The following is a 27,047-nucleotide window of genomic DNA, read 5'->3' as shown; positions in this document are numbered from 1 at the left end:
AGCTCCCAGCACCTGCATCCCCTCCCTGCTCCTGCACACGGATTTGTTATTTGGTAATTGCTCACCGTTACTGAATTAAGACTTTTTCCTATATGTCTGCCTGTAAATACAAGCAAAAGAACACAAGAACAGCTCACAGTCACAAGAAGAGGCTCAGACATAGACTGACACTTAAAACGAGATTTAAGTCAGAGTTGCACTGACAAATTATAAACCCAGAATTCAGAATAACAGCTGAGACAGCTGCAGGTGTTGGAGGTCTTTATTGAGATTATAGCACAGATAACACTTCTATAGTTACCCTTCCACTTTTATACGATAGTTAAAAATGCTTGCTACAGTGCACATATAATTTAGTAACCAAGAGAATCCAAAACTTAACCACAGATCAAATAAATAAATAACCTAATAGTTAAGGTTTATATTTTAAAAAGTAAAAGGAACTGTACAATATGAAAATATAACAATACATAAACATTAGAATCTAAAGTTTTGTAGAAATAAAACTGCAATTTCCCCATACATAACCAGTGCAAGAAATAAAATTCAGATAAGCTTCTGAACTGGGAATTTAAACAACTCTTAAATTATCATGCAGACATAGCATTTTAAGCCATGCTGGTTTCTATTATAGCATTAATGGTATCCCTTTTACCCGAAAAACTGGTAGCCATTAAACTCACTGTGACAACTGCTGCCAATCCACTCTTTTCTACAGTACATTATACACAGAGGTATTCTGTTGCATTCAAAAAGTAAAATATTGTATGTTTCTACAGGACATTAAAAAAATAATAATAATAAAAAAAAAATCAATATTTTACTTTTTCCCCCCTCCAACATGTTAGCTTGTTCAGAACAATGTCACATAGTAAAACCAGCAACATTTTCCCCAGTTTAGATGAAAAGAAAGCAAAAAAAACCCCCACACTAGATAATGGACCATAATCAAGATGTGGTTACTGCCTAGTCACCGTTAAAGTTTAGAATTTATTACTAAAAAAGTTGAAATTGTGGAGATGTTATAAAGTTTGACCTCTTGCTGAGAAGTGATGAATATAATAAATCTGAAAAACAGTGGAAGTAATTTACCTTTTATGTGTGTCTAACTAGTTACATACAGGCTCAATTAAAGTGTTGTTCAATTTAAGTTTCTATATAAAATTCTCATTGAGGCAAAGACCAAGGAATGCAATTAATACCAAACTGTAAACATGTCATTCATGTTACTTTGAGTGCACATCGACAACGTAAGAGTTCTCCTCATAGACTTTGGCAACAAGACTACAATAGGTCACAGCAGCATGAGTTCACATGGAAGACTGAAAGCACTGCAAAAGAATATACTGAAAACACCAAGACCTCCTAGAAACCACAAAAATCTGTGACAAGTGCCCCTCCTCTTCATAAGACACTCTCCTGCTCAACTGCTGCTCTCTCAATGCCTAATGATTATTACTTTGTTTTTACAGTTCTGTAGTCTCAGGTCTCTGTGCTTTAGCTGCATAGGTCACCTTGTTTGCACTCTAGCCATTGTAGGTCCAAAGCGTTACAGTTCTGTCTGCAGAAGAGGACAAGAAGGAAAGATCTTGTGTGTGCCACCTACACTGAATAACTTTGTCCTTGTGCTCTCCTACCACCATGAGAGGAAGCTGCTTCGTGAGGTCCCCTATGGCAGAGGAACAGAAATCATTAGTCATTTCACTAATTTATATTCCAGCTCCTTTTTTTTCCCCCCACCTGTTTGTTTAGTAAAGCTCACATATGTATTTCACCTTACGGAGCATACTTGACAACTCTCACACACAGGGCATAACACAAGGCCTCGGTGCTTTGGTTTTTAGGTGTTACTGAATACAACACAACTTTAAAATATAGGTATTCACCATTTTTAAACAATGTAATCAAAGTTCAACAGTCCAAGAAAATCAAGTCAATTAGATATAACTGAATCTTCTTCGTTCTTAACTCTTCTCAATAAAAATAAGCATTATTATTATTATACTTTTTTTTTTTTTAAGGGTCAATTTTATGAATGTTGCCCAAAAGCAATGGCCACCTCATCAGGCAACAGTGTTAATTAGTTCTTCTATCACAATCAGACCCCTCCCAAACCCAAGGTAGCCTATGATCTTAGCAACACAACTAGCCAATTGTGAACAGACAATCATTTTATATACATTTCAAATTCTTCAAAGCTCTACTAGTTTTTCCCCTTTTAAATTAAATCTTGATCTTTGAACCAACTTCTCTTACAACTTCAACATTAAAAGCACAAAACTGAAAATTAACCTCGTATCTCTTGTGGTATATTACCTTGCAAGTCTGTCACCTTTATTTTCATGTCATACGATCCTGTGAGCAAGTAGTGCGCCCCTGGAGAGAAGCGAACCGAACGGACATCGCTGGAATGAGGATGGTAGCTCTGCACCATCCGTCCTCCCCGAATATCGTACAGCATACAGCTGGAGTCCTCTTGTCCCGTAGCCAGGAGACGACCACTAGGATCAACAGCTACGGAGGCTACAGCACTTCCTACAGGATTAAAAAAAAACCCAAGCAAACACACATTATATGTACATATATTTGTGCAAATAGCCAACATTTTTTTTTTTAAAACAAGACTATACATTGTATAAGAATACTGAATGCTGGCCTTACATTTAAAGTGAACGTACCTAGCTACTGTTATCTTAAAGTACCAAAATTTTTATATTCTAGCACTTAAAACTTTGAAGCCATAGGTCACATTGGAATAGTAGCAAAGCCACTATTAAAGCTGTGTGAGAAAAACTGTGTTTCATCACAGGAAAGAAAGTCACTGTTTATGAAATAATGCAGAATAATGCAAGGAATTCCCCACCTTCTAATTTATTGCCCCCTCCCCAAAAGTTTCGAGAAACATATCTGAACCCAAGTGGTTCTTAAGAATCCTTCTGTAGATTTCTACGGAGTACGTTGAGAACTTGCAAAAACAGCTGCACTGTCCCACCCCTTCGATTCTGAAACAGTCTTGCATCTTGTTTTATTTTAATGTATTTGGAAGTGTCTATTTGAAAGTCACAAGGCAAAAAACTAGCCAACTTTTGAAAGGAGATGCTACTCGAAAAAAACCCAAACCAAACAAAACACACAGGTAAAGATATCCTTACAACTTCCTTTTAAAGCCAAGCCTCTAGTCTGTGATACAAAAGCCCCCTTAAATTCACTCTCTACTACTTAGACATTTTTAAAATATATTTTTATGCAAGGATGATTAGAAGCACAATGACAAGTCTTACCTGTTCCATGAAACGTTGTTCCCACAACACGAACACAGCTTGGCACTCTCAGATCCCAGAATCTGACAGTCTTGTCTTGGGATCCAGATGCAATCATCCAGCCACTCCATGTATAAAGTGCTAGAATATGACCTATGAACAAGACAACTTGTTTTATTTGATTAAACACCATTAATCAAATAATGAAATATTACAGTTCTGATGATATTTTTGCATTCAGAGATTTAAAAGTCTATGGAAAATGTGCACACTGCAATACCAACAGTGTAAGGCAATACCCAGCTTTGCATTTTCTCTGGAATGATGCATGCACTCTCTCCATTAAATTAACAGCCAATAAATTTAAAAACAAACACCCTCTACCCAATATATCTCAAGAGCAGCTGGGAGAGAAGTCTTGCTAGAAAGAAAAACATGAAGACATTAAAAAAAACCCCAAATAAACAACTTTGTAATAAGACAATGCAGACTTTAAAAGTGCAAGAGAGAAGCAACAACACACATACCAGTGTGACCACTTAGAGCATGCAGGCCCTGTCCTCGCTGGCAATCTGTTGTGTAAATATTACAGTCCCCTGCTCCAGCACTTATTAAAATAGCACCACCACTTTCCGGGCCTTCCATAAAAGCAAGATCTCTGATGGTCCCATCATGCATGCTGAACTCCAAATCTGGTCCTAAAATAATTAAGAAAAAAAAGGAACAAAGTGAGGCATACTTTGCTTAGCACTGTTAGCCCTGCAATCTTTCAAGCAACTACCATGATAATGCAGAATATTTTAGGCAAGGGTGGGTATACTACCAAGTATAAACATGGTTGTGCACTTTCCATAGAACACACTATTTCAGTTACTAGAGTTCAAATAAAAACCATAAGAATCTTATTTCTATTGAGTATTGTTTGAGTTTCTTACAGCTCCTAAAGCTTTGCAAGAGGTATATGGGTCATCTCCATAGCCAATTGCAGCCTAGGTTAACAGAGGATATTTATTTCTTTTTGTAAACTACTGTAAACCAAAAGGCTTTCTCTGCCAGCAGGGAAGGCTCATTGAGAACACTGAACCACATAAGGCAAGGTAGCCTAAGTTCAAAACAGAAAAGAGCCATATTCAGTGTATTGATTAGGAGGGTTGGGCATGGAAAATAATTATTTACTGGGGGAGAAGCCTTGGACTTCTAAAATTGGGTAAAAGATGACAGAACTAGGCAAGAAAAAGGGTAACTGAAGTGGAAATAAATTCTACTGACAGTCAAGAACCAGAGTTGGGTAAGAACAGCTGGTTGTTTTACCATATCTGAATTAAAAAAAAAAAAAAAAAAAAATCAACCAGAAGACAGCACAATACCAGTGAGTATAGCAAAACAAAACCTGAATGCAAACAAACAAAAACCCCAAACCAAACAAAACCACAAGATAATTTTCAACCCCTTGGTGGCTCTTTGCTGGATAGAGACTATACTGATGGTGAAAAGGAAAAGAGACTAAGTTAATCAAGTACGAGAATAAAATAACAAAACCTAATAACTACATAATCAATGTAATTTGAATGGTTTTGCCAAATACTGGACAAATAATTGAAAATAAATTATTAAAGCTAAATACATACAGTACCTGTTGCATTACAAGTTTCTGCATTAAAAGGCAGTACTTTTACATATTTATCATTAGAACCAGTAGCTAACAGCTGTCCACAGGGACTCCAGGCTACACAGTAGATTGATCCTTTATGATGTTTGTTCCTTTTGAAACGAACTACAGGTTGTTTAGGAGTATTATAAGCACTGAAAAAAATAGAGAGAAGGAAAAGATGCAATTTCCTTTTATTTGTAAGGAAAACAATGTACTCTAAAATGAAAATACTGTTTTTCTGCTATTTTGGTTAACATGAAATACTGTTTGAACATGAATAACTGTTTGTACTGAGACATATACATGCGACCTAAGACAAGGCAAAAGGATTTTTTCCATCTCAGTTGTTCCTCATCCTCCCATGGTATTTGTGATTGGACACACAAAAGAATGTAAAAAACAGAATGGTACCTTCATCTGTAAAGGGTCAATACAGATAAAATACAGTAATTATTAGCTACATACAAAGAAATTTTATCCCCAGAGTCCTCAATTGGTTTGATTTCTCTCTACATCCCTCATAATTCACCATCTTGACACTGTGGCCATTTCTGAACATGCTTAAATTCACTTGGGCAACGCTAGGCCAAGAAAGCTCCTAAGGCACACGCACTAGCTGTGGCAGCACGCAGTACAGCAGCACAGCTCAAGGTTGGAAAATCCAGATTCCTGAAAGCAGCAAGCAGAAGCCTGTGTAACCTCTGTGTATGAGTACAGGAAGGTGTTTCTCTTCCAGTTTCCCACCCAGCAGACATAATCCCTAACTGTGGATTGTATTCCGTGTGACAGCACAATTATATGGCTGGGCTCCATATACTTGGGTTTGGGCTGTTGTTGTGCCTAGTAGTGCTGTAACAAAAATCGAGGCCTGCTGTTTTATCCAGAAAGCAGCTGTCTATGTCATCCTTGCTGTCAGAATGAGTGGGACTCATCAAGCAATTAAAGTGGTTAAAGGGTCAAGAAAAATGCTTCTGTGTTAACCCTACCGGGGAAAACACAGAAAATTGCTGCCCTAAGTTAAGTACTGTCTCCTCTTTGGCCATTAAATCAATAACAAAAAAATCCATACAGCAAAAGAAAAAACCTCCAACAGGTTTATCATTGTGAGTTGTGCATTGGATATTATTTGTTGAATAAGATGACTCTCAAAGCTTCACCCATCTGCTACGAAATCTAATACAGCTGTCTGTGCAAGAAAGACACATTCACCATTACATGTTAATGCAGGAATCTTCACAGCATCTAAACATACTATATTTCTGAAATCACATCAGCTTCACATGTGGCTGAAATAAAAGGAATAGTCCCATTGATGTACACTTCTACTTCAATCAATTAATTTCCTACAATGTTACTTGTCTGTTCCCACAGCAGGAAGCAGTCAAGCGCTTAAGATGAAGTACTGCTGTGTCCAACTCCATCAACATTCACTCCAGTAACGTCAACAACTGAAATTCAACAAATCATATTGCTGTTGAAAAATTCAGAAACTAGTATAAATACTCAAACAAAAGAGCCAGAGAGAAAAAATAGAAGACAAACATTTAAGTCTGTTTAAAAACTTTTGAGATAAACATGGCTGTAGAATACTAAAATAAATCTACATGCAAGCTAATTCTATTTTGTTGCCAGAGAGGAAATCCATGTCAGACTAGCCTAAATCAGATCACCATTCGACATATACTACAGAGCTTCCTAAATGGCCCAATGCCTTGCACCGCACTCAGAGTCTGGATTTACAATGGTTGTTAAGAGGAGGAGGCAACAGCTGAGAATCACTGACTTTGCAGGACATGGGAACACCAGCCCAGAGACCCGGTGCTGCCAATTAACTGCATTGGAAGCACCGTGATTATTTGAGCAACAACTGCAGGAATGTAATGTGTATCTATCAGTGTTTAATCTCAAACATGTGAAAAGAGCACACTATTACACCCCTAGAGAAAGGAAAAAACACAAACCAACCTGTCCTGAATCAGGTTGAAGGACAGTTTTAGAAACTTAAAATAATCCTGACAAAACGTTGATGTACAGTTAAACAACTGCTATTTACTCAATACACAGCTATAGCTTTTTGAAAAAACATGGAAAATTTTGAATGTGTATCTAGACTCAGGTTGTTACAAAGATTAGGATATCTTTGAGACCATATAATCTTGCTACTGATTTGTACCTCCCATGATGAAATGTTTATGGCAGAGTGTAAGCATAAAGGAAAAAAAAAACAAGAGGAAGAATTCCAAGTTCAGAATTAAAGAACTCTCAGTATTCCTTTCATACCTAGATGCACTGTGTCACTTGTCAGATCCAATCGTGCACTAGAGACTAAGGCTGCAGAGTCCATCTAACCTTTCCCAGTGGTTTGAATAAGTTGTGTGAGAGCAGAGTTTGTTAATAAGGAAGCGTCCATTCCACTGAAAATGTTTTGCACTGTTTACCAATCAAGAGGAGGTTGTTTGGGCTTCAAAACCCAATACAAGCTGTTTTGCTGTGCATCAGAGAAATCAACTTTTTTGCTTGTTTTATACATTGCCAATATATATTTTGGAAATAAACTTCAAAGGCTATCTTACCAATGACAGTTAAGGAGGAAAACTAAAAAAACACAGATTACTTTTTGAACACTTTGGAAGCCTGGACATGAATCCTAAACTGGGAAGGTGTCCCAGATACAGTCACTGTGCATACTTGTAGCTCCTTCTGAAATTGTGAAGTTTTAGATGCCTGCACTTCCCCCCCTATTCCAAGAAAATAACGTATCTGGAATAGAGACAAGGAGATGTTTGAGATGTCAATATTTATTTTTAGGTGAAAAAAAAATCCCCCCCCATTAAAATAATAAGTAAAAAGAAGACAGAAAAGACTAGGTGCACAGTAAACCACAAATATTGCCTTTCCTGTCAAGGAACCAAAGTATCTGTGGAAAACAATGTTTATAGTAACAATGGGCCAAAAGACATACTCTGGCAAATTTTGCTGTAAAAGCTGAAGAGAGATTTCTTTCTCTACTGTCAAGTCCATCCTCCTGCCAGAAACAGCATCTCATGAACCCCAACTTATGCTGGCTTGGGAACAGACACAAACCTTCTCCCACTTTTACAGCTGGAACATCAAAACCAGAAGCCATCACAGTAAACACAGAAAAACCCACTTACCGAAGCAAAAATAATACATTTATAAGGAAAGGTGTAGTATTGTGGCAATGTATCTTGCCAGTAATGGAACAAAGCAAAAGAAGTAGCCCATAAAGATATACATTCTTCAGCAGATCATATTTTTGTTCAGCAGTTCAGGTTTCTAAGGAGAGCATTGCAGTATTTACAACAACAAAATAAAGGTATGAAATATACAGATATGAGTAGGCACAGGAGAAAGAAGTGCTATGATACAGAAAAAGAAATCATAATAGAAGCTTTCTTACCTTGGGTCAATTACTTCTGGATAGGCACAAACTCTCAAAGTTTTAGAGTTGGAGCCAACAGCATATAAACTCCCACTGGGATGAAAGGCTACAGCTCTAACAGCTTGTGTGTCTTCTAGGGTATTAATGCAGATGAACTGTTTTTTTGATTTGTCGTCCTGTGTAGAAGGATAACAGTCAAATTCAGTTCTTCAGCATAAAATTGGACATTTAAAAGTAGATACGACTGTTCTGCTGAATAATGTAAAATGGTTGCATCCAAGTATTAATAAGTAGCAGCACCAGGCTAAACCATTAAAATTACAGATTTGTAAAACAATGTCTAACTCCAGGTCAACGAATGGCATACTTCAAAAAGTTCTCTTCCTCAACTGACTCTAACAGCTAACATTAGATTAATATTTCTCATTCTCCCTCCAGGCTTCCAACAACTTTAGTTCTTCTAAACAGCCCATCTCAAAAGCATATTACAGTTTATTTCTGTATAAACACATTTGATCTGTGTGAAACTTGCAAGAGGAACAAAGCTGCATTTTTCTGAAAACAGTCCAATTCAAAAACAGTTTATGAAACAAATAAAATACTAAACATAAGATCAGCTTTTCACCCTGTAGATAACACAAAGTTATCATTAAATTATGCTAAGCTTTATTACATCATCTTCCAGATGACTCCATCGCCAGCTTTCTAAAATAGATTTTATCTGATGCAGAAGCTTCGGAATGTACTCATTGCAAAGTTTATTTCCCTGAATTTGGACCATACTGACTGGAGTCTAACAATCCAAGTTGCCATCTGGAGAACACAAAACAATGGCTGTTAAAGTCACCCCACTGGAACCTCTGTTGTACAGGGAGAAGCTGAGAGAGCTGGAACTTTTTGGGCGGGAGATCAGAAGGCTTTTCAGGGTGAGTGTAAATCTCAATGTATGTAAACACCCAACAGGAGTAAAGAAGATCAAGCAAAACTCTTATCAGTGGTGCCCAGTGAAGGGACAAGAGGCAATGGACACAAGCTGAAATATAGGAAATTCCATTTAAATTTTTTTATTGTTTTGAACACACTATGAGTGTGGTCAGACATGGGAACAGGTGGTCCACAGAGGTTGTGACATCTCCATTCTTGCAGATACTCAAACCTCAACTGGACCTAGTCCCAAGCAGCCTGCTCTTGTTGACTCTGCTTTGAGCAGTGGCTTTGGACTCAGCCTCCAGAGGTCTCTTCCAGTCTCAACGGTTCTGTGATTCTGTAGGTACTGCATCAACCAAAATTAACTAAGTATCTGCTAACCATGAGAGGATGTCACATACTCAGGATTAAATATCGAATCTTGTGGAAACACAAATTATAAAGGACAACAGGAAAGCTCACCTCATCACCTCTTGTCCTAGATAAATTCCCTGAAGAGTCTTCCAATTGTGGCTGAGTGACAGCATGTTCTGATACACTGTTTTGATTTGGTGAAGAGTTTAAATTGACAAGACAGAAAAAAACAAGAGAAGGGACAGATTTGTTTATAAATATTTTTAGGACTAAAGTTAGTTTCAGTCATCCTCAGAACTGACTAATTTATGGGGACAAGTGTTATGTGTATCTGATTCTTTACCATTAAACTACAATCTTTACACAAGGTTGCTGTTTTTGCAGTAACTCCAGGCGTTGAACAAATTAATGCAAGTTAAAAATACTTGTTTTCATTCTGTAATATACAAACATATACACACATACAGGGAAGAATGGTTGTTTTCAAGTCAACACTACCTTTAGTTAGCAGATGAAATCCAATTCCTACTCTATCCTGCCTCTCCCTCCATCTAGTCTGGATTTAATAAACAAGCTTTCAGAAACATAGAACACAAAATAAACAAGAACTATACATATAAAATTAAATTAAAAAATCTGAAATTGAAAGGAAGGATAAAATGTAAACCCTGACAAATCACTCTCATGTGTGCTGTTAGAAAAAAAAATTATAATCCCTACAAAAATATATAAAAAACCACTGATCATGAGTTAAAGACCCTTATACAGTGACAAATTCATTTGATAACTAAAAATAAATACAAAAAGCTACTCCCACAGTGCAACCAGAAGGACCCTTCTAGTCCTGAACGGTCTCATATAACTTACATTTGGCTCCCCTGCACAGGTGACTCTTCAGGAAAGGGTATCTGACTAGCTGACCCACGCTTTTGCGGAGTGCTTGTGTTAATATGTTGACTATCAGCTGTTATCCTCTGACCAGCATCTGAAGGTGGTGATGTGAAGTTACTTGCTGGATTGGCAGATGCATTCCCTTTGCTCCCGGTGCATTGCTGGCTGAGTGTTTGTACATCATTGCCAAGACTGTCCATACCCATATTTAATTCTCCCAGCTTCTGTATAGATCTAGTAAGTGACAAGAGGGGAAAAAACCAAACAAACAAAACAACAGAAACAAAACAACGACCACCAAAACATGTTATTATGAGAACTTGAAGAGGAATAGGAGTGGGTCAGGGGAGAAGCAACAAAACTCCCCCAACCTGTTAAGAAACTGTTCAGTAAGATTCTGTTGCTGGTCAGCTCCATCTTCTTGATTTACACCTCCTTCCAACAACATTTGCTGGTACAACTGTCGTTGTTGCTCTTTCTGTTCCAAGTGCTGCTGGTAACGTAGTCTTTGCCTGTAGTATTCCTGAAACTGCTCTGTTGAATCACGAAGCTTAAAATAAATGAGAATTACTAATGTAAATTAAATAGTTAATTGTGGTATTTAACCTAAATGTTCACTCTGGTTTGTGAATTCAACAAAGGCATCAAGAGGCCAGCATATTTTCCTCTGAGGAGCAATGCCTTCATTCTTCCCTAAACCCAGATACGATTTACATATAAAATAAGGAAATTGTTGCCAGCCTGATTCAAACTACTTTTGAAGTAGTTCTGCCTTAATTCAGATGACAAGACTCTCCTACAAAATTTCTAAAGTATTACTTAGCATCAAAACAAACAGGTGATTGGAAACTGAAAATGAGGAAAAAAAAATAAATCAGAAAACAGTGTAAGCAACATTCCAAATTCCATGTTATGTTTTCACTAGAAATTTAGTATTTTCTGACACCTTGACACTTCCCTGCCATCAGTCTGCAGGGCAGATTCACTTCTCCCAAATTATGTTCTCTTGACACAATCCTTTTTTGGTTTATAATGGATTTCCCAGCTCAGTTGCATTTGTAAAAAGTTCTCCACCCAAGATAAATAACTTCAGAGTTTCTAAATTGAAAGTATCCTCAGAAGTCTAGAAAGCATCCTCTGTATTTCCAGTATGTGAAGTATTCCCCAGACACTGGTTATAAACCATCTAAGCAGCAGACATATTCTTGTCTATATTTGTTTCCATGACTGATACTTGTTTGTTGCAATTGGATTCAATCCTTTGATCCATTAGTTTGGGTAATAATGATACAGAATCCAATGCCGAAACCTAAACTATGTTGCTCAGATGCTCTGTTGTATAAACTGTGGCTTCTGACTCAACAGCTCAACACACCTCCAGAAACAATGCAAAAATAAAGCTACAAAAAGAAACTTAAATTAATTTCTCAGTCACACAGGTATACACATATACCACTAGGATTTGGAAAACAAAACAAGGTGAAATTTGACTTGGTACTACATTCTTTTTTACTTGTGTATAATAGTCTGGCCAAGGTCTTTATCTACAGCACAGCATCTCCTGTCTTCATTAGCTACTATAAATTCTAAGTCCATTTTTTTCATCTTTTGAAGCCTGCTCTGTCACACATCTAGCTAAGCTCTCTCCTCTCCCCCTTCTTCCCAACGTGCACACATATTGTTGCAGCACAGAAGTTACTCAGCAAAGTCCTTGAGGGGAGTGAAGTCCTCAAGTTTGGAGGACTTTGTTAATCCTCCAGTAGCCCCACTGCCTCGCTCATGTGTCCAGAGTCCACAAGAATACAGACATGTCAAGACTAGACTGGGTTTCAGTACCATATAGATGGCATAAGCCAAGACAAAGTTTACTTAAGAAAAATCAAACTGGAGTCTGCAAACAGACCACATACTCTATGTAATTAATCATTACTGAATTAAGAGGCAGACATTTAAAACTGTGGAAATGGAATGTAACAGGTAACTGTTTTCATTGTTTTATACGGAACTATTATTTCGTTTTTCCCTATTGCTCTTAAGGAGAAAAAAAAAGAGGATAGTCAAAACACAAGCCTTCAAAGATGAACCCAAAAAACAGTTATGGTATTGTATTCAGAACAGCAAATATACATTTACCAGGGAATTATCCAATTTTTATTTCTCTGTGTCCTAGACAAAATTATGTAAAGTGACCTATGAAACTTGGTGTTTACACCAAAAATTGCAGGCTACATGCCGGATTTCTCACAAAAACACTAAGAAGATTCTTAAGCATTGTTTACTGTAACATTGCTGGCTTTGAGTACTGCAAAGCCTTTTTTTCAGATCTACACTACAGCTTAGCAGCACTGCTGATATGAGAAGGCACAATCATCAGCTGCATTACAGACTCAGATGACAGCAGAACTTTATATACAATGGAAAAAAGTGTTTTTTTAGAAAAGATGCAATATGGTATTTTCACTATAGCAAAAACAACATTCAAAGCAACCCATTGTCGTGCTTGAAGTTCTCAGCACAAAAGCAGATCATTATGAAGCGATCAGAACACAGCTCAAAGGGCCTCATTATTTTAAACAAACAATCACTACCTCATTTTTCTCTTGTTTGGCTGATCCCTGACTCTGTGCTCCATTAACTGGTTCATTTTCTGAAACTGAACTCTGGCACAAAGTCTCACTGCTGATGGGATGCTGTGGCTCCACAGGAGTATCACTTCTTGCAGCAACATGGAAGAAAAGAAAAGCTTAATTGAGAAAAATTAAGAGCACAAAATGCCCTGATAAGTAGAGAAATAAAACTTTCTGGAGTAAAATCTGGTAACAGAAGTATGTAAACTTCTTAAGTCACATAAAACTGAAGACAGTGCTTAGGAAAAAAATGCCACTTGCAATGAGTTACACTAAACAAAACTGCTAACAAACCAAAAGCACAGTCAGCCAGTGTACTTTGTCCCAACATTTTCAAAAAAAGCCTTACCACCCTGGGATATCCAAATTCCACATTTTCTATCCCAACACTGGAATTACATACCCTTTAACTAGCAAGTCATACAAGATCTCCTGTTTTCAAAGCAATTATGTGCATGGAATGCATCAGATATCTTATCTGACTAATGTCTTCTATATTAGTATGAATACCACTACCAATATAAATTCAAATCATACTTAACATCTATCAGCTTGAACATTCCTGAAGGTGCTACATAGGAAAATGTTTATATCAGTTTTTGTTATTCTTGTAATTTTGCATGGAACTCTTTTCAAAATGCTTTAGCAATCAGGGAGTGTGAAGAACACATTAAAAGCCTTGGATTCCCATCTTTGGTTTTGTCAACTTAAAGTCCCCTTTACTCAGTGACTTAAAGCAAAGCTTTTTAAGAACTAATTTTGCACTTTTTGTGTATAATAACAAAAGTAACTTAGCTGACTAAAAGACAAGTAATTACTTGCTGAAGACAACTTAAAGCAATACCGTATTTTCGTCATGTGCAGGAGGAAGCAAGGGCCAGTTTTACATAGAGTTCAGCTTCCACCTTTGCAAATATTGCCATTGAAATTGGATACTTAATCTGAAATTTGATTTTTTCTGAAAAACGTAATGCTATGGGTCTCACCCCTTAATTTAATTCTAACTTTCAAGAGATGTACTACTTAATGAAAAAACATGTTAAAATGTATCAACTTCACTTAACATCACATGCAGATACCTACACAGTGAAAAACCACAGCATTTTACCACTTTATTTAGCCCACAAGATAACTATTTTTAGTGTACTAGAATAATTCTTCACAGATAAACTGAAAAAGGAAAAAAAACCCAAACCAACACTTTTAAGAGTCAGTTTTAACATTGGTCCCTCGGCAACCTGCACAAATGTTAACGTCTGTGCATACATATGAGCAAAATTAGAAGATTCATAGTTCATTAGTATATTCAGGAGGTATACTTTTTAAAAACGGAACTCAAGAGATTTCTGTAAGACTTGAGCTATCCACAAGAACTCCAGTTGTGAAGAGACTGATAAAGCCAAAGATTTAAGGTGGATTAAGGAAAATGTATTAAGACGTATATTAGTGCAAAAACTTCCATTATTAGGGGTGAACTGACATCAGTATGATGGTGTTTGTTTCCTTTTCATTAAGTATAGTTACAGCTGGTCTTTATGTTAACACAAGATACTGAATATTGCTGTAAGGCAGAAATAATAGATAATGTCACCAACTGCAGCCAGGATTGAACATCACAGCTCTGAAAGTGTCCTCTGGTGGCCAGTGCACCCAGGTGCAGTCATAGTTAATCACCTAGTTCTAAGAGTCAAAAATGCTGGCAGCTGCATTCTAGAGAGGCACAGGTGTAATATTTTGAGAGGGGCAGAACTGCTTATCAAAAGAAATGCCAAGCAAAATCATGATAATCTCTTAAGTGATGAGTACCATTTCTCCTAGTTACCAGAACTTTGCTCTCAGAAGGTAAAAAGTGCAAAGTTTTGATACAGATTTTAGTTCTTAAGGAAGGAGAAATGCCAGTTTTGCAGCCTACATTGCATTAAAAGAAGTTACTAATAGCATTCACCACTATAACTCAACTATCCCCAAGTCCAATATAAAAAAACCAATTCATCAGCCTTATTCCAATTTAAGCTGAACTACTCTCGTTAAGTGATTGAGGAATGCTACAATGTCGCCATACAGTAGTGTCCACTGACTTCATTGGGACTATTTCTGTATGTAAATTTTTGAAGCATACTTAATCATTTGCAGTGTCAGGACCAAAATTCACAGACACTTGAGGATAGAAAGGGATGAAGAAAGAAGTTACTGCTATTCTGAACATAAATCTTAGCTAGACAATTTCATGATCAGAGCATATTTGTGCTCTGTGCTAGGATTTCAAGCTTCAGGAAGTCCAGATTGAATTCATAACTCAAGAACAAATACAAAAATTTACTATGATCATGAAAACGTAAGAGGACAAAAACCACCTCATATACAGAGTTTTAATTACAAGAGAATTTAAACAATCAAATAATGTTTTACTATTACAATTACATTCACAGTGCAGGTAAGAACCCAGTAAAATAAACTACAACATAAGTCAAGGTAAAAAGAAAGCTGCAGTTGCACTTACCGCTCAGGGGACTCTTCAAAAATGCTGTGACACTCAGTATTCTCAAGCATGAGACTTCGGCTGAGATTCTGTACTCCTGGGTAATGGAAATTCGCAAAGGAGTGTGACATTGGAGAAGTTTTGGTCCCAAGGTCTGTAACTCGCTTATCATGATTTGTTAATCCACACGACAACCCATCTAAGGCAGGGTTTAAGGAGCGGGTCATGTAAGCATCTGCTGACTGAGGCCGTCTCATTGGGGAAGATGGATAAGGAGAAAGTTTGCTGATAAGAGGCGTCAAAAGATCAGCATACGCAGCTTTTGTAGGCTTGAGGAGTTTATCAACATGAATATTAAGCATCTTTTGTTCAAAAGCACAAGAAAAAACAGTAGCTGGCAGATTCTGCAGCCATGATAATAAGCTCAGGTCCAAGTCATCACACCCATTCCCACACAAGAGATCAATGCCCAGCAACACTTCACTTTCTGTGATTTCTTCTCCTGTTGCTTTACTCTGGCAGAATTCCACACAACACTCATAAAGCAATCCCTTCATTACCAGCTGAAATAACCGATTGTTACTGGCTTTGAAGCCAGCTTCACTCAGTTTCCTGTCGGCAGGAATAAACTCTGCCACCATGACGCAGGCTTCTTCAAAGCAATGAACACGTGCAGTGCTGGGGTTCCAGTCCTTGAACTCGGCGTGGTTGGTGAGGCGAGGCAGCGTGAGCAGCAGGCACAGCTTGCTGTAGTCTTCCTTAGACGGACAATACTCCTCTAGCGCGTGGAGACACTGCACAGCCTCTCGCATTGTGAACTCCAGCTACAGAAATATTAACATTAACAGAGTAGTTTGTAGTACATATGGCTCTACAATAAACGTTAACTGAAGAAAAACAGGCAATAGCAGAATTTCTCGATCACCACTCCTTTATTACTGTCTATATGTAATTAAAATGGCATACAATCTAGAGCCTGAAATCACTGATGCAGATGTAGTTAGAGGCAAATTCTTTAATGTTTTGACTTAAAATCCCGCCCTCCCCATTCTCTACAAATCCACGGAACTTTTTCATGTCACTGCAGGTTTGGCAGGCTTAAAATTTTAAATCTTCAGCTAAATGGCGTCAGTTCTATTGTAACACAGAAGGGTACTATTATTCCCAAAGCCAATGGATTTTTTTCCCCTTTTTTCTGTCTATGAAAAGCTCTTGGTATATGTTATAAAAGCCTTATAGATGTCTCTTGTTACCAGCAATTATCAACTTTGAGCTGGCTTTTATATCCAGATTTTCTGTTCTTCAATCAAAAATGTTAAAAAGCTCAAAGAGTTCTCAGAAGACCTCCAAATTAATAGACAGCTTTAGTACAAAGCTTGTTGATAGCTAAAAGCCAAGAACCACGTTAAATACATGTAACTTAGTATTTTTAGTTACAAAGATTTAAAAAAAAAAAAAAAAAAAAATCCCACTTGCCCACATTACCTAGCCACAACATGCCAGAACATTTGGCAACATTCAGAACAAAAAATAAAGAATATAAATCTGTGGTGGTGTTTTTTTTTTTCTCTACTGCTATCTAGTAACAGTATACAGATCGATTAATTAGAGGAATAGTACACCTTCCCTTTACAACTATAAATACTTACTCCTAGCTTCCTCTACGTTGTTAATAGAAGACCCTGCAGTACAATATATGTGTAATGGGACAGAGAATTAATTAAGTTTTGAAAAGGAAACTAATTGTCTTAAAACTACTGGCATTCTTAATTTTCAGTTTAATAACATTTTTGTGTTAGAAATTTGTTATTCCTGTATTATCAACATTATGAAATTAATGACGGTTTTTCATTTATCTGCACGCTTTATCAGAGTTGGTGTCTCTTTGCATATTGAAAAAAAAATATAAGTTCACAAGCCCTGCTGTTTGTACATTTAACTGAATCAGTCCTTTGCGTACATAACTCTTCCCTCCAAAGAAACAACTGTGCCCTTTCTCTCTAAAAGCAACAGAAATTATGATTAATTCAAACTGGAATCTTTCACCTGGTCCTTATAATGACAATAAACTTCTGTGATTCTGAGGCTTGCTTCAGAGCATTTGTGGAAAACAAAAAAGCACCCTGTACTTCAGCATAATGGCATAAAGTAAACCTCAGGATGAGGACCACAGACATGGCATATCGTCACTCATTTATGCTGCTATGTTTTGAGCAATCCTTGTGTATAAAAATCTGTTTGAGACCCGGGAGCTACATTCATTTCCAAAGCATACTAATTATTTTTTCCATTGTTTATGAAGCCATTTGGTAATAGCTAAGACATGCGCATCTGGTGTTGGGAGCTTCCACTTTGGCTTTAATCAGAATATCTCAACAGGCTTCTTGACAACAAAAGAATTCCCAAAACAGAGACGATTCTTACATGCTGAGGCTCATCTTCTGCTGACATCGCATTGTTTACACATAAGGCTTCCAAGAACTTCTGCTTCATTATAATGTAACGAAATCTGCAGGTGAGAAGTGAAATACCATACATCTTGATCCAGTAGCTAAACATTCTTTTAGAGACAAGAAGGGTATTTTACAGCTGCTTTTCGAGTTAGGCATAGAAATTGCAATGACAAGAAATCTGATCTCAAATTTTAACAAACGAGTAACCACAAAAGTCTTTTTAAACAGGAAATGTCTTTTTCAACTATTGCTTTCAGAAAAACTACATTAAAAATATTAGAAGGCTAATAAGAAAAAAATACTCCTTTCTTAAATAGAAATATGACAGAGCAGCCAGCTATAAAAAGATAGTACAACATGCACCATATTCCTAAAGTATATGGCAAATGAAAACTCATTACAGACTGTGTGCAGATATTTTTCATAGTTTAAGTTAGAAAACACATGCACACACTTTAGGAATGGTATACAGATTAGGAAAAAAACCCAAACAACAACTAGTCCAAACGAAGGTGAAAATCTTAAACTACTGCTTTCATATGCAATACTTAGAAATTAATGTATTTTCCACAACTCAAAAAATTGAATTCTGACATAAATTCTATTTTACCTTTTCTTGTCGAATTTTTCCATGCATTCAAGAGGCTGAATAAATTGAAGAACCTCATCCCACTGACCATCAAGAATCAATTGCCTAGTAAAAGAAAGAGTCACTTCTTTAATTTCACTGGACAAGAACATCTCTCCTACTTCTAAGTAAGCAGCTCATTTAAATGCACAACAGTCATTCAGATATATAACAGGCGATCAACCTACTTTGAGAAGTTAATTCCTCTTACACAAACCAACATGACTGTCTGATGTGACTAGTAAGAGCAACATCCAAGTCCTTTCTCGGTATTTTGTAAAGATAACTGCATACAAGGACAAATATTAATTTCTTTTAAAGAGTCATCAAAACAGACAAAATATCCTGCGTCTCTTACTTTACCTGTAACTCTTAGTTAAAAAAAATTCTTGAAGTGTATGAATAAATATATTGATCCAATGAATACATCCTGCAGAATGAAAGCAAACTTAAAATGAGTTAATTTTCATTGCATAAATACTGCTGGGCCTGTTTTCAGGGGGTGTGTGTCAAAGAGAGGGAACACACAGCTACCATAGTAAGAACTAAGAGAAGCAGCTTGGCAAGAACTATACCAGTACAAGCTCCAACTCCAAGACCAGTGGGCTACACTGCACATGTGGATTAGTTCAATTTCTTAATGCTCTCATATCACAGACAGAGTTCTCTATAAAACGCTCAGATCTACAGGGAAGGGCTGAGTTTCTCATTCGACATACACTCCAACTAATCTAAGAACGAGACAAACGAATAAGATTAACAACTTCAATTTTTCTCCAATTCTTCTTTTGTTTTATTCCAATATCCATAATTTCAATCAAAAGGGAAGCCAGGTGAGAAATCTTGTTCAGAGATAAAATATATTTTTAACGCTTTAAGAGCAGCTGGATAAATTATTTTCTCATGCTTCTGCAGAGCTAACTACCTTTGGCATGAAAGAGAAAACGGTAATGCTAAAAAACTAGTGTGCATTTTGAGGGCAGTATCATGAATGGTAAATCACACCAGCTCTCATGCCTTAATGACAGCAGAGATCCCTTTCATATTGATAAGTTTATGCTAAGTCTAGGTATTATTTTGAAACAGAGATAATATTTTGGAAACCACTCCACGCATCCTAGACCCTTGCACTATTGTAAAACTAATTTATTTTAGAAGTCAATAAACTACACATTCAGTTCCATGTGACACAGTAAACAAGTAACAGATCACTGCTGCCAATAGAGCATCTTGCTCTCCCATCCCATTCCTGCTCATGTGCTTTTTCCAACTTAACCTTTGCTGACATTGGCACTTGTTAAGACTCCTTCCCACTTTAATTCATTAGCATGCCAGAAAACTAACCAAGTTAAAATGAATGAATAAGTAAATAAAAAATTTAACTCTAAACTGATGTTGATGTTGCCTACTCAGTTACTTTAAGTGGCTTAAATAAGGAGCTCATTAACTTCAGAGCTGGAACATAATACAGGGCTGGAGCAGAGAACTAGGACCAGGAAGAAGCAGAATAAAATAAGGGCATAGGACCTCCTGTTCAGTGGCATGGGGCTACCCAATGAATCACAGTCCCACTGTATGTTTTCATAGATGTGGTATTTAAGCAGTAGAGAAAGAAGTCCTACCTTAGGAAAAGCATGTCATCTGAGAACAGGCCATTAATGACCCCACTTTCTTTCTCAAGTGCCAGCATACTGATATGAAGTTTCCTTGAGTTTAGAAAATCTAGTATTAGTTTAATTATTTCAGCTTCTTTAACATTCACTGTTTCTTCAGCTGTCATGATGGCAGCCTAAAAGGAAAAGGAAGACAGAATTTTAGCTATGATCAATATATTCTTTTATGTGCAGTTAACAAATATTGACTACTAAAAAAATAAAAACAGTTTTACTGGACAAAATATTGTAGCATTACAAAAAAATTACATCGACAAAATTAGGAAACCACTTTTAAGAGGTTGATTATGAAGCCAGAACTAAGACCTAACAATGCATCTGCATATTTTCTGTTTCTGTCTTATGCATATATAGGGGCCCTGATAAACAAATCTGCAAAGAAATCAATCCTCCTGCAGTGTGAAAATATTGTGGTTACCAGGTCTGCAATATGTGAAATTTTCCCATCTGAAATGCAAACAGTGAAGTTCAAAGAACATAAAACCATATATAAGAACATAAAAACTAACATTAAAAAGTTAGTATGTCATCTAGAGATCTTCCATATAAACGGAAATGTTTCTAACACACACAAAAAGCACAGCACACTACAAATTCAATCCTCTCTCTCCTCTTCGCGATTTTTGAATGTATGGCAATTCAGCAAAGGCTTTTCATTCTTCCTTCATCAGGACACCTATTTCTGCCTACACGCCTTATGAAGACTCTCAAGCTGCAAACCCAAGGTGGCCTAGGCCAGTCTGCCCACTGACTGCCAGTCCCTCTTCCCTGGTTTCAGTCGGGCTCCTGGCCCTCCCTTAGCCCCCCCTCGCTTCTGTCACTGGGTTTGCTTTTCCACTACCGCATGTGCTGAAGTAGCTCCAAGCAGCTCTTGAGCCAGCAGAGCGTGGGCAGCCACAGCTGGGGCAGTGACCGGCCCAGGCCCTGGCTGGAGCAGTCAGCTTGTTTAAAGCGCCCATGGCTACCACATCCCAGCTCCTCCACAACACAATTCCTTCAAGGATATGAAACCTGTAGCATGTATTCTCTTAGGAAACCTAAAATAAATTATGCTTCTGGCTTAGCCTTGCACAGTTCCTTAAATCTGACTTAAAGTAAAAGCTGTTCTACCTTTTTTTTTTTTTTAACCTTAAAAAGACTTCACAGCTGTAGCTCCCAAGTGGATCTGCTGGAAACTATCCAGGGATGTGGGGAGAAACCCTATAACACAGCCAAGCCACGTAGCACTGCCTCATCAGGAGCTCCTCAAAAAAACCCTGGCAGCTACAAGAGTGCAATTTCACATCAGGAAAAATTCAATTGAAGCCCACATTACTGCAGAAAGGGGTGGTCCCTCCTCTCCCCTCCGCTCTCAGTCACATGTCCCCAGCCACTCCCAGGCACCCGCACTGGAGCTCCATGGCCAGCCAGAAACACATCCGCTGATCCGGGCACAGGTTAAACAGGATTCACCCATGGACACCAGGGCACTAATGCTGACACAAGGAACCGACAGAGCTTTGCTTTCTGGCAGCAGCAAAGTCTTAACCTGATTTAAACTGATGGCAGGAGTGCACCAGAGAACAGAGAAGAAGCCAGTCTCAGTGATGAATGGCCATGGAACAAGATGAGACAATAGAATAATAGTGATCAGAAAAATGAATAAAGAGAGGTGACCATACAGAGCAAGATGTCCACAGCAGTAAGTTATAGTTACCCTAGCTGCTCCCGCCTTTTGATTCAAAAGAGGAAAGAAAAATACTTCTTAAATCCCTCACACAACCATTTACTTATGTGGAAATATAGCAACTATGATGCTAAAAGACAACCAAGTGTGGGTAATGCAGCTCCCAAGACAACCTGAAGAGATGACACAGCCTCCAGGTATCAGCCTTGGAAAAATGGAGTCCATGAGCTAGTTATCTGTCTCGTATCAGCATAGATTCACAGAAAATCGTAATAAGAAATCAAAGAACAGATATAATGAGTTTGAATAATCCAAGTAAGAAACCCAGAAAGTATTAACAAGAAATTAATTAATTACTGGAGAACAGGGGAAGAGACAAATACTCCAGTAAAACTTCTCACGTTCATCATAAGCCAATGCTAATGAACTTGAAGGGATACAAAATGTTAAGCATTAATAAGAGGGTTTTTTGTACTACATCATATAAATCCTCAAGTTTTTAATCTTCCTCAGTTTTATGCCAACTTTTTTCCAAGGAAGTTTTTGCCAGAATATTTGACTAGAAAAACATTCAATTATAGCAGCGTAGTTTTTTCTGGAACAACAGAGACCTAATTGTGCCAGATGAAATGGCCTAACTTCTTTTTAAAAATGGCTGTGTTTACTTCTCATTTTAGTCACAGAAGACTCCAATCACCAAGTATTTTGATGGGTCTCACGAAAGACACACCCAGAAACCATGTACCCACTCTCAGCTAGAAAAGTCAAAGGGAACAAAAAAAATGTGGTCTGCAGAAAGCTTTTCTACAGGAAAGAAATCAGATAGACACACACATCCAAAGCCACAACTTGTAGAAAGATGTTTTTTCCTTACATGTTAGCACTGTCTCAACTTCCCCTTTTGGCAACTGGATACGGATTTTTAGTCCCAGAAAAAAACTCAGCCCTGCCCTTACACACTGAATGAAAAACAAAACATAAATTTAACCAGCAGTTCACCAATGACATCTTGATTTCCAGCCTCACCTAATGTATTTGCATTTCTCTTTTACTATGCTTTATGGCACTGGTGGTTTTTATACAAATTAAATTAACTTCCTTGCCAAAAGACAAAGTATAACTTGGGCAAAGCTATACTGAGACTCACCACCACAAAACTACTAGAAGAAAGAGTGAGACTCCCTTTGAAGAAAGGAACACCCAAGTCCAGCCTTCTTCAACTGGATCTACTGGACTCAAGTGTAAGCAGGAAGCCATGCTACATAGATAGTTTAATGAGTGTCTTCAATTATTTATTTATTCTATTGATGGAAAAATTAACAGTACTTTGCTTAAGAGTACAACTACATTAAGTAAAAATCAAGTATCTGCAAGAAGGTGTCTTCCATTTTCCATAGTAGTTTTAAAAGAACAGGTTTGTCTGAACATAAAGCCCGTGCCAATTTTAACACTTCATTTACTTTATATTTCCCATATAGATTAGGATAAAGGATTGCTAACACCCTTCATGTCTGATATGGGACTTGTAACAGCACTTTTGGGGTCCTGCTAAGAGAAACATAATATCCAAACATAGTTTGCATGCTGAACTTCTGAAGAAGATTTGAAGTACACCAATAAGCTCGTACATTAACAGTATCATGAAAATACACAGTGCGCATTTGCTGTCAGAGCAACACTCCCATTGTACGAGCAGCTAAAAAATCCAGCAAACCTACTGGAGAAAGTTTTCACTTCAGTGGCGATTTTTTTAGGCTGATGAGCTCAGACTTCTCTTACAAGCATTATGCCATCAAAATAATAAGCAGCACAGTAACACTATCAGGAAATTACAAATATACATAGGCTTACAAATCACACCTGTGAAATGTATCAGTTTTTCTGACATTCAGTGCTCTGTGTGTGTGTATAAATAAAAGTAATAATAATAATTAAAAAGCAAAGAACAGCAGGGAAGCTCAATATTAGAGCTCAAGCTGCATCGTTGGTCCATCCCACTATATTGCTTTCTGCCAGCACATATGGCACATAACGTCACAATCTGATCAGCTCAAGCGCTAATACTCAAGATTGATTGAAGCACAGCATTAGCTTGAGGTATAAACGAAAGTAAATGAGTATTAGAGCTTAATATTTCAGGTGCCTTCTACCAAACAGGTTTTTGCTACAGCCTTTTTATCCTACCCAGTCTTCTCAGAACAGTACTTTTGCACACCTGTCTCCCTTCTTTCTCCTATTCACTCCCCCTTCTCATCTTCCCCTAGGTCTGCATTTAAATTTATTTTCCTCCTAAAAATCTGCACTAAGAAAAAAAAAAAACAAGTTCTTGCCACAAACCTTGAACATCTTTTCTCTGTAGCTTCAATGGACAAGATGTCCTTTAAACAAGCTCTTTCCAATACAAACTACCTACTCCTAAATTTTCCAGAGAGGTTTCACTCCTGTTTTGTTCTTACTCATGTTCTAAGAACATGCCAACAGCAAGAATCCTGTCTTGGTGTTATAAGAATAGAAAACAATTCTTAAAAAACTAAACAAAGCACCATACACGCTTTTGCACACAAATATACTATTTTAGGAAAAAATTTATAAACTATAAGTGAATTTTAAATAGTCTTAAAGTTATCTCCCTTGGAAGAAATTTGAAATGCATATGCATTCACATGATAGAAAGCTAAAGCAAGGTTTAATATTCTGAAAAACAAGAAATAGTGAAATTCTAAAATAAGTGCTAGTCCTATGCTACTTATCATCTGAAATAGATCACTTGCCAATAGTACACAATATACATTCGCAAACCCAGGAGAGGAACATCAAATCTCTACTCAGAAATACAAGAAAGAAATATAATAGTTCAAATCTTAAGTGTCATACTGAGAGAGCAGTGATATGTTTAAAGGGAGAGGCAATGACTAATTAGAAGTCTTGGTTCAGTGACTTCAATGACAGCTGCAATGCATACTCTCAGCATCTTAGTGAGCTATGTCACAGAAAAAAACACATGTGAAGAGGCAATGCATATTTTAAAAGCTGTCTGTTTTGCATAAAGTTATTTCACCTTTTAATCCATTCCCCAGTCACTTACACACACCTCTGGGGCCTGCCCAGAGGCCTCTGGAGTTCTGCCTACACAGACCCCATGGGTGACTTGGGGCCCGGTCACTACCTAACAGCTCCATTTCTGATCCACGCTCAGTCGTCTTCCACGTATTCCATATCAAAAGAATTTACAAAAACAAGTCTAAAGGTCACATTTTTAATTACAATTGGTTCTCACTGCAGTTAGTGCAACTCACTGACACTCATTTACCCTAAGAGACCACACAAATTGTCATTTCAAATGAACTACATTGAACATATTAAGACTTTAATAGAAAACCTTCACCAAACTTTGTACAGTTCAACTCTGTGACTGAAACCTTTTTCTACTCCAACACACAGCAAATAAGTGTTCTCTTATATCCTAGCTTTTTCTTCCTCACACAGATTTTTCCCTGGCTTGCCCTCTAATCCATTTTTTCACCCTGCTTAGATCAGCTGTTGCTTTAGAGCTACCCCAGTAATCCTTATCTCACCACACTTTAGAGGTGACTGGCAGAGCTCTTCGCATTCATCAGTCCCTGTTACAACATGCACACTCTTTACACAGAGCATTCTGCATCATGAATGCCAAAAAGGTGACATTAAATTATGCAATAGTGCCACACTAGAGTGAAAATAGGATACAGAAAAATAAAAAAACCAAACAAGTTAGAGAGACCAGAAACGAATGCATTTTGGCACAACAAACCACATTTGCTCCAAGTTTTTATCTTTTTTTTTTTTTTTTCTTCTCTTCATGTGCAATTCCACACGAAATCCACTTCTGCTTGCGAAAGGCCTCGAAACAACCGCTCTGTTTAATTATACAGCGCCGAGCCAGAATTAGCATTAGGGGAATGTCAGCCCGACACCAGCGGCGGGCAGGGCCGCAGAGGGGCCGACGCTCCAGCGCAGCGGCCCCTGAGGCCGGGCACAGCCCTCGGGCACAGCCCGCGCCGGCCCGGGTGCCGGGGCCCGGGCAGCACCGCGCCAGGCTGGCCCGGCCCGCCCGCACCGCCACAACAAAGGGACGGCGGTGGCCGGGCGTAGCCGCGCCGGCAGCCGGGGTGATGCTCCCCTCGGCAGGGATCGGCGTCGGGCCCCGAGCAGCACGGCCGCGCCCGCACACCATGGACGGGGCACGGAGGTGGGCGGCTTCTCGCCAAGGGGGCCCCAGGGTCGGTGAGGCCGCCGGGCAGCGCCCACCTCACGGCGGAGCGACCGCAGCCGCTGCCCCGCCGCTTCGCGCCGTCAGCCCGCCCCGCTACCGGCCCCGGCCCCTCCCCACCGGCTGCTCCCGGCCCCTCCGCGGCGCGGCCCCCTGCCCTCCGACACCCACCTGAAGGGCCCGGCGGCCCGTTCACCAGCGGGGCGTGAGGGAAGATGGCGGCAGGCCTCGCTGCGGGGCAGGCCCGGGCCCGGTGCCGGGATCTCGCCGGCTCGGCGCTGCGGCTGCCACCCGCCCTGCCCGCTGCCTGCCCGGCGGCGCGGCACAGCGCACAAGACCCTCCTCTCCCCGCGCCGCCGCCTGAGTGGAAAGCCAAAGGGGGCGGGTCGGGGCCGGCCCGCCTGGGCGTCGCCCGCGCCGCGGGGGCGGGAGGGACAGATGGCAGCGGCCGCCGCTGCGCTGGGGCGGAGCCCGCTTTGTTAGCGGCGGGCGAGCCCCCGCCCGCCGAGGACCGGCCGCGCCCCCCACTCCGTGCCCCGAGGCTGAGGTAACCGAGGGCCGGGCGGGCGCGGCCGCCGCTGCAGCTGCCAGCCCCGGCAACTGCGGCCTCAGCGGCGTCCTCCCGCGAAACTCCGCGGCGGCTCCGAGCCTGTCCTGGGGGAGCGGCGCATCGGGCCTCCGCCCGCCGCTTTCCCAGCGCCCGGCGCCTCCCGCGCGGGCGGGGTCGGCCCTGCCTCGGTGGGTCCCCGTCGGTGGGCAGGGAGCGGGTTTCTAACGGGGAGCGTG

General features: G+C 39.1%; 1 protein-coding gene across 2 annotated transcripts; it reads right to left on the bottom strand.

Annotated features, from left to right (window-relative positions):
• Positions 1 to 244: 244 nt before the first annotated feature.
• WDR47 (WD repeat domain 47) lies at positions 245 to 26,636 on the bottom strand. 2 transcript variants are annotated; one of them, XM_082054807.1, is made up of 15 exons: positions 26,433 to 26,636; positions 20,296 to 20,462; positions 18,656 to 18,739; positions 18,017 to 18,101; positions 15,614 to 16,416; positions 13,075 to 13,201; positions 10,858 to 11,036; positions 10,463 to 10,720; positions 9,704 to 9,779; positions 8,333 to 8,490; positions 4,894 to 5,063; positions 3,788 to 3,958; positions 3,282 to 3,413; positions 2,317 to 2,535; positions 245 to 1,669 (listed from the first exon to the last, which is right to left on the bottom strand). In XM_082054807.1, exons 2-15 carry the CDS (start codon positions 20,451 to 20,453, stop codon positions 1,527 to 1,529), a joined length of 2,763 nt encoding a protein of 920 aa, XP_081910933.1. In that variant the 5' UTR covers positions 20,454 to 20,462; positions 26,433 to 26,636; the 3' UTR covers positions 245 to 1,526. The 2 variants fall into 2 exon arrangements, with proteins under 2 accessions (XP_081910933.1, XP_081910934.1); XM_082054808.1 differs by having other exon boundaries at positions 13,075 to 13,198.
• Between the last annotated feature and the right edge of the window lie 411 nt (positions 26,637 to 27,047).

The sequence above is a fragment of the Streptopelia decaocto genome, assembly GCF_964273445.1.
Source record: "Streptopelia decaocto genome assembly, chromosome: 5".
Lineage (NCBI taxonomy): Eukaryota > Metazoa > Chordata > Aves > Columbiformes > Columbidae > Streptopelia > Streptopelia decaocto.
The sequence above is the reverse complement of the archived record's forward strand: the minus strand, read 5'-3'. Positions and strand labels throughout refer to the sequence as shown.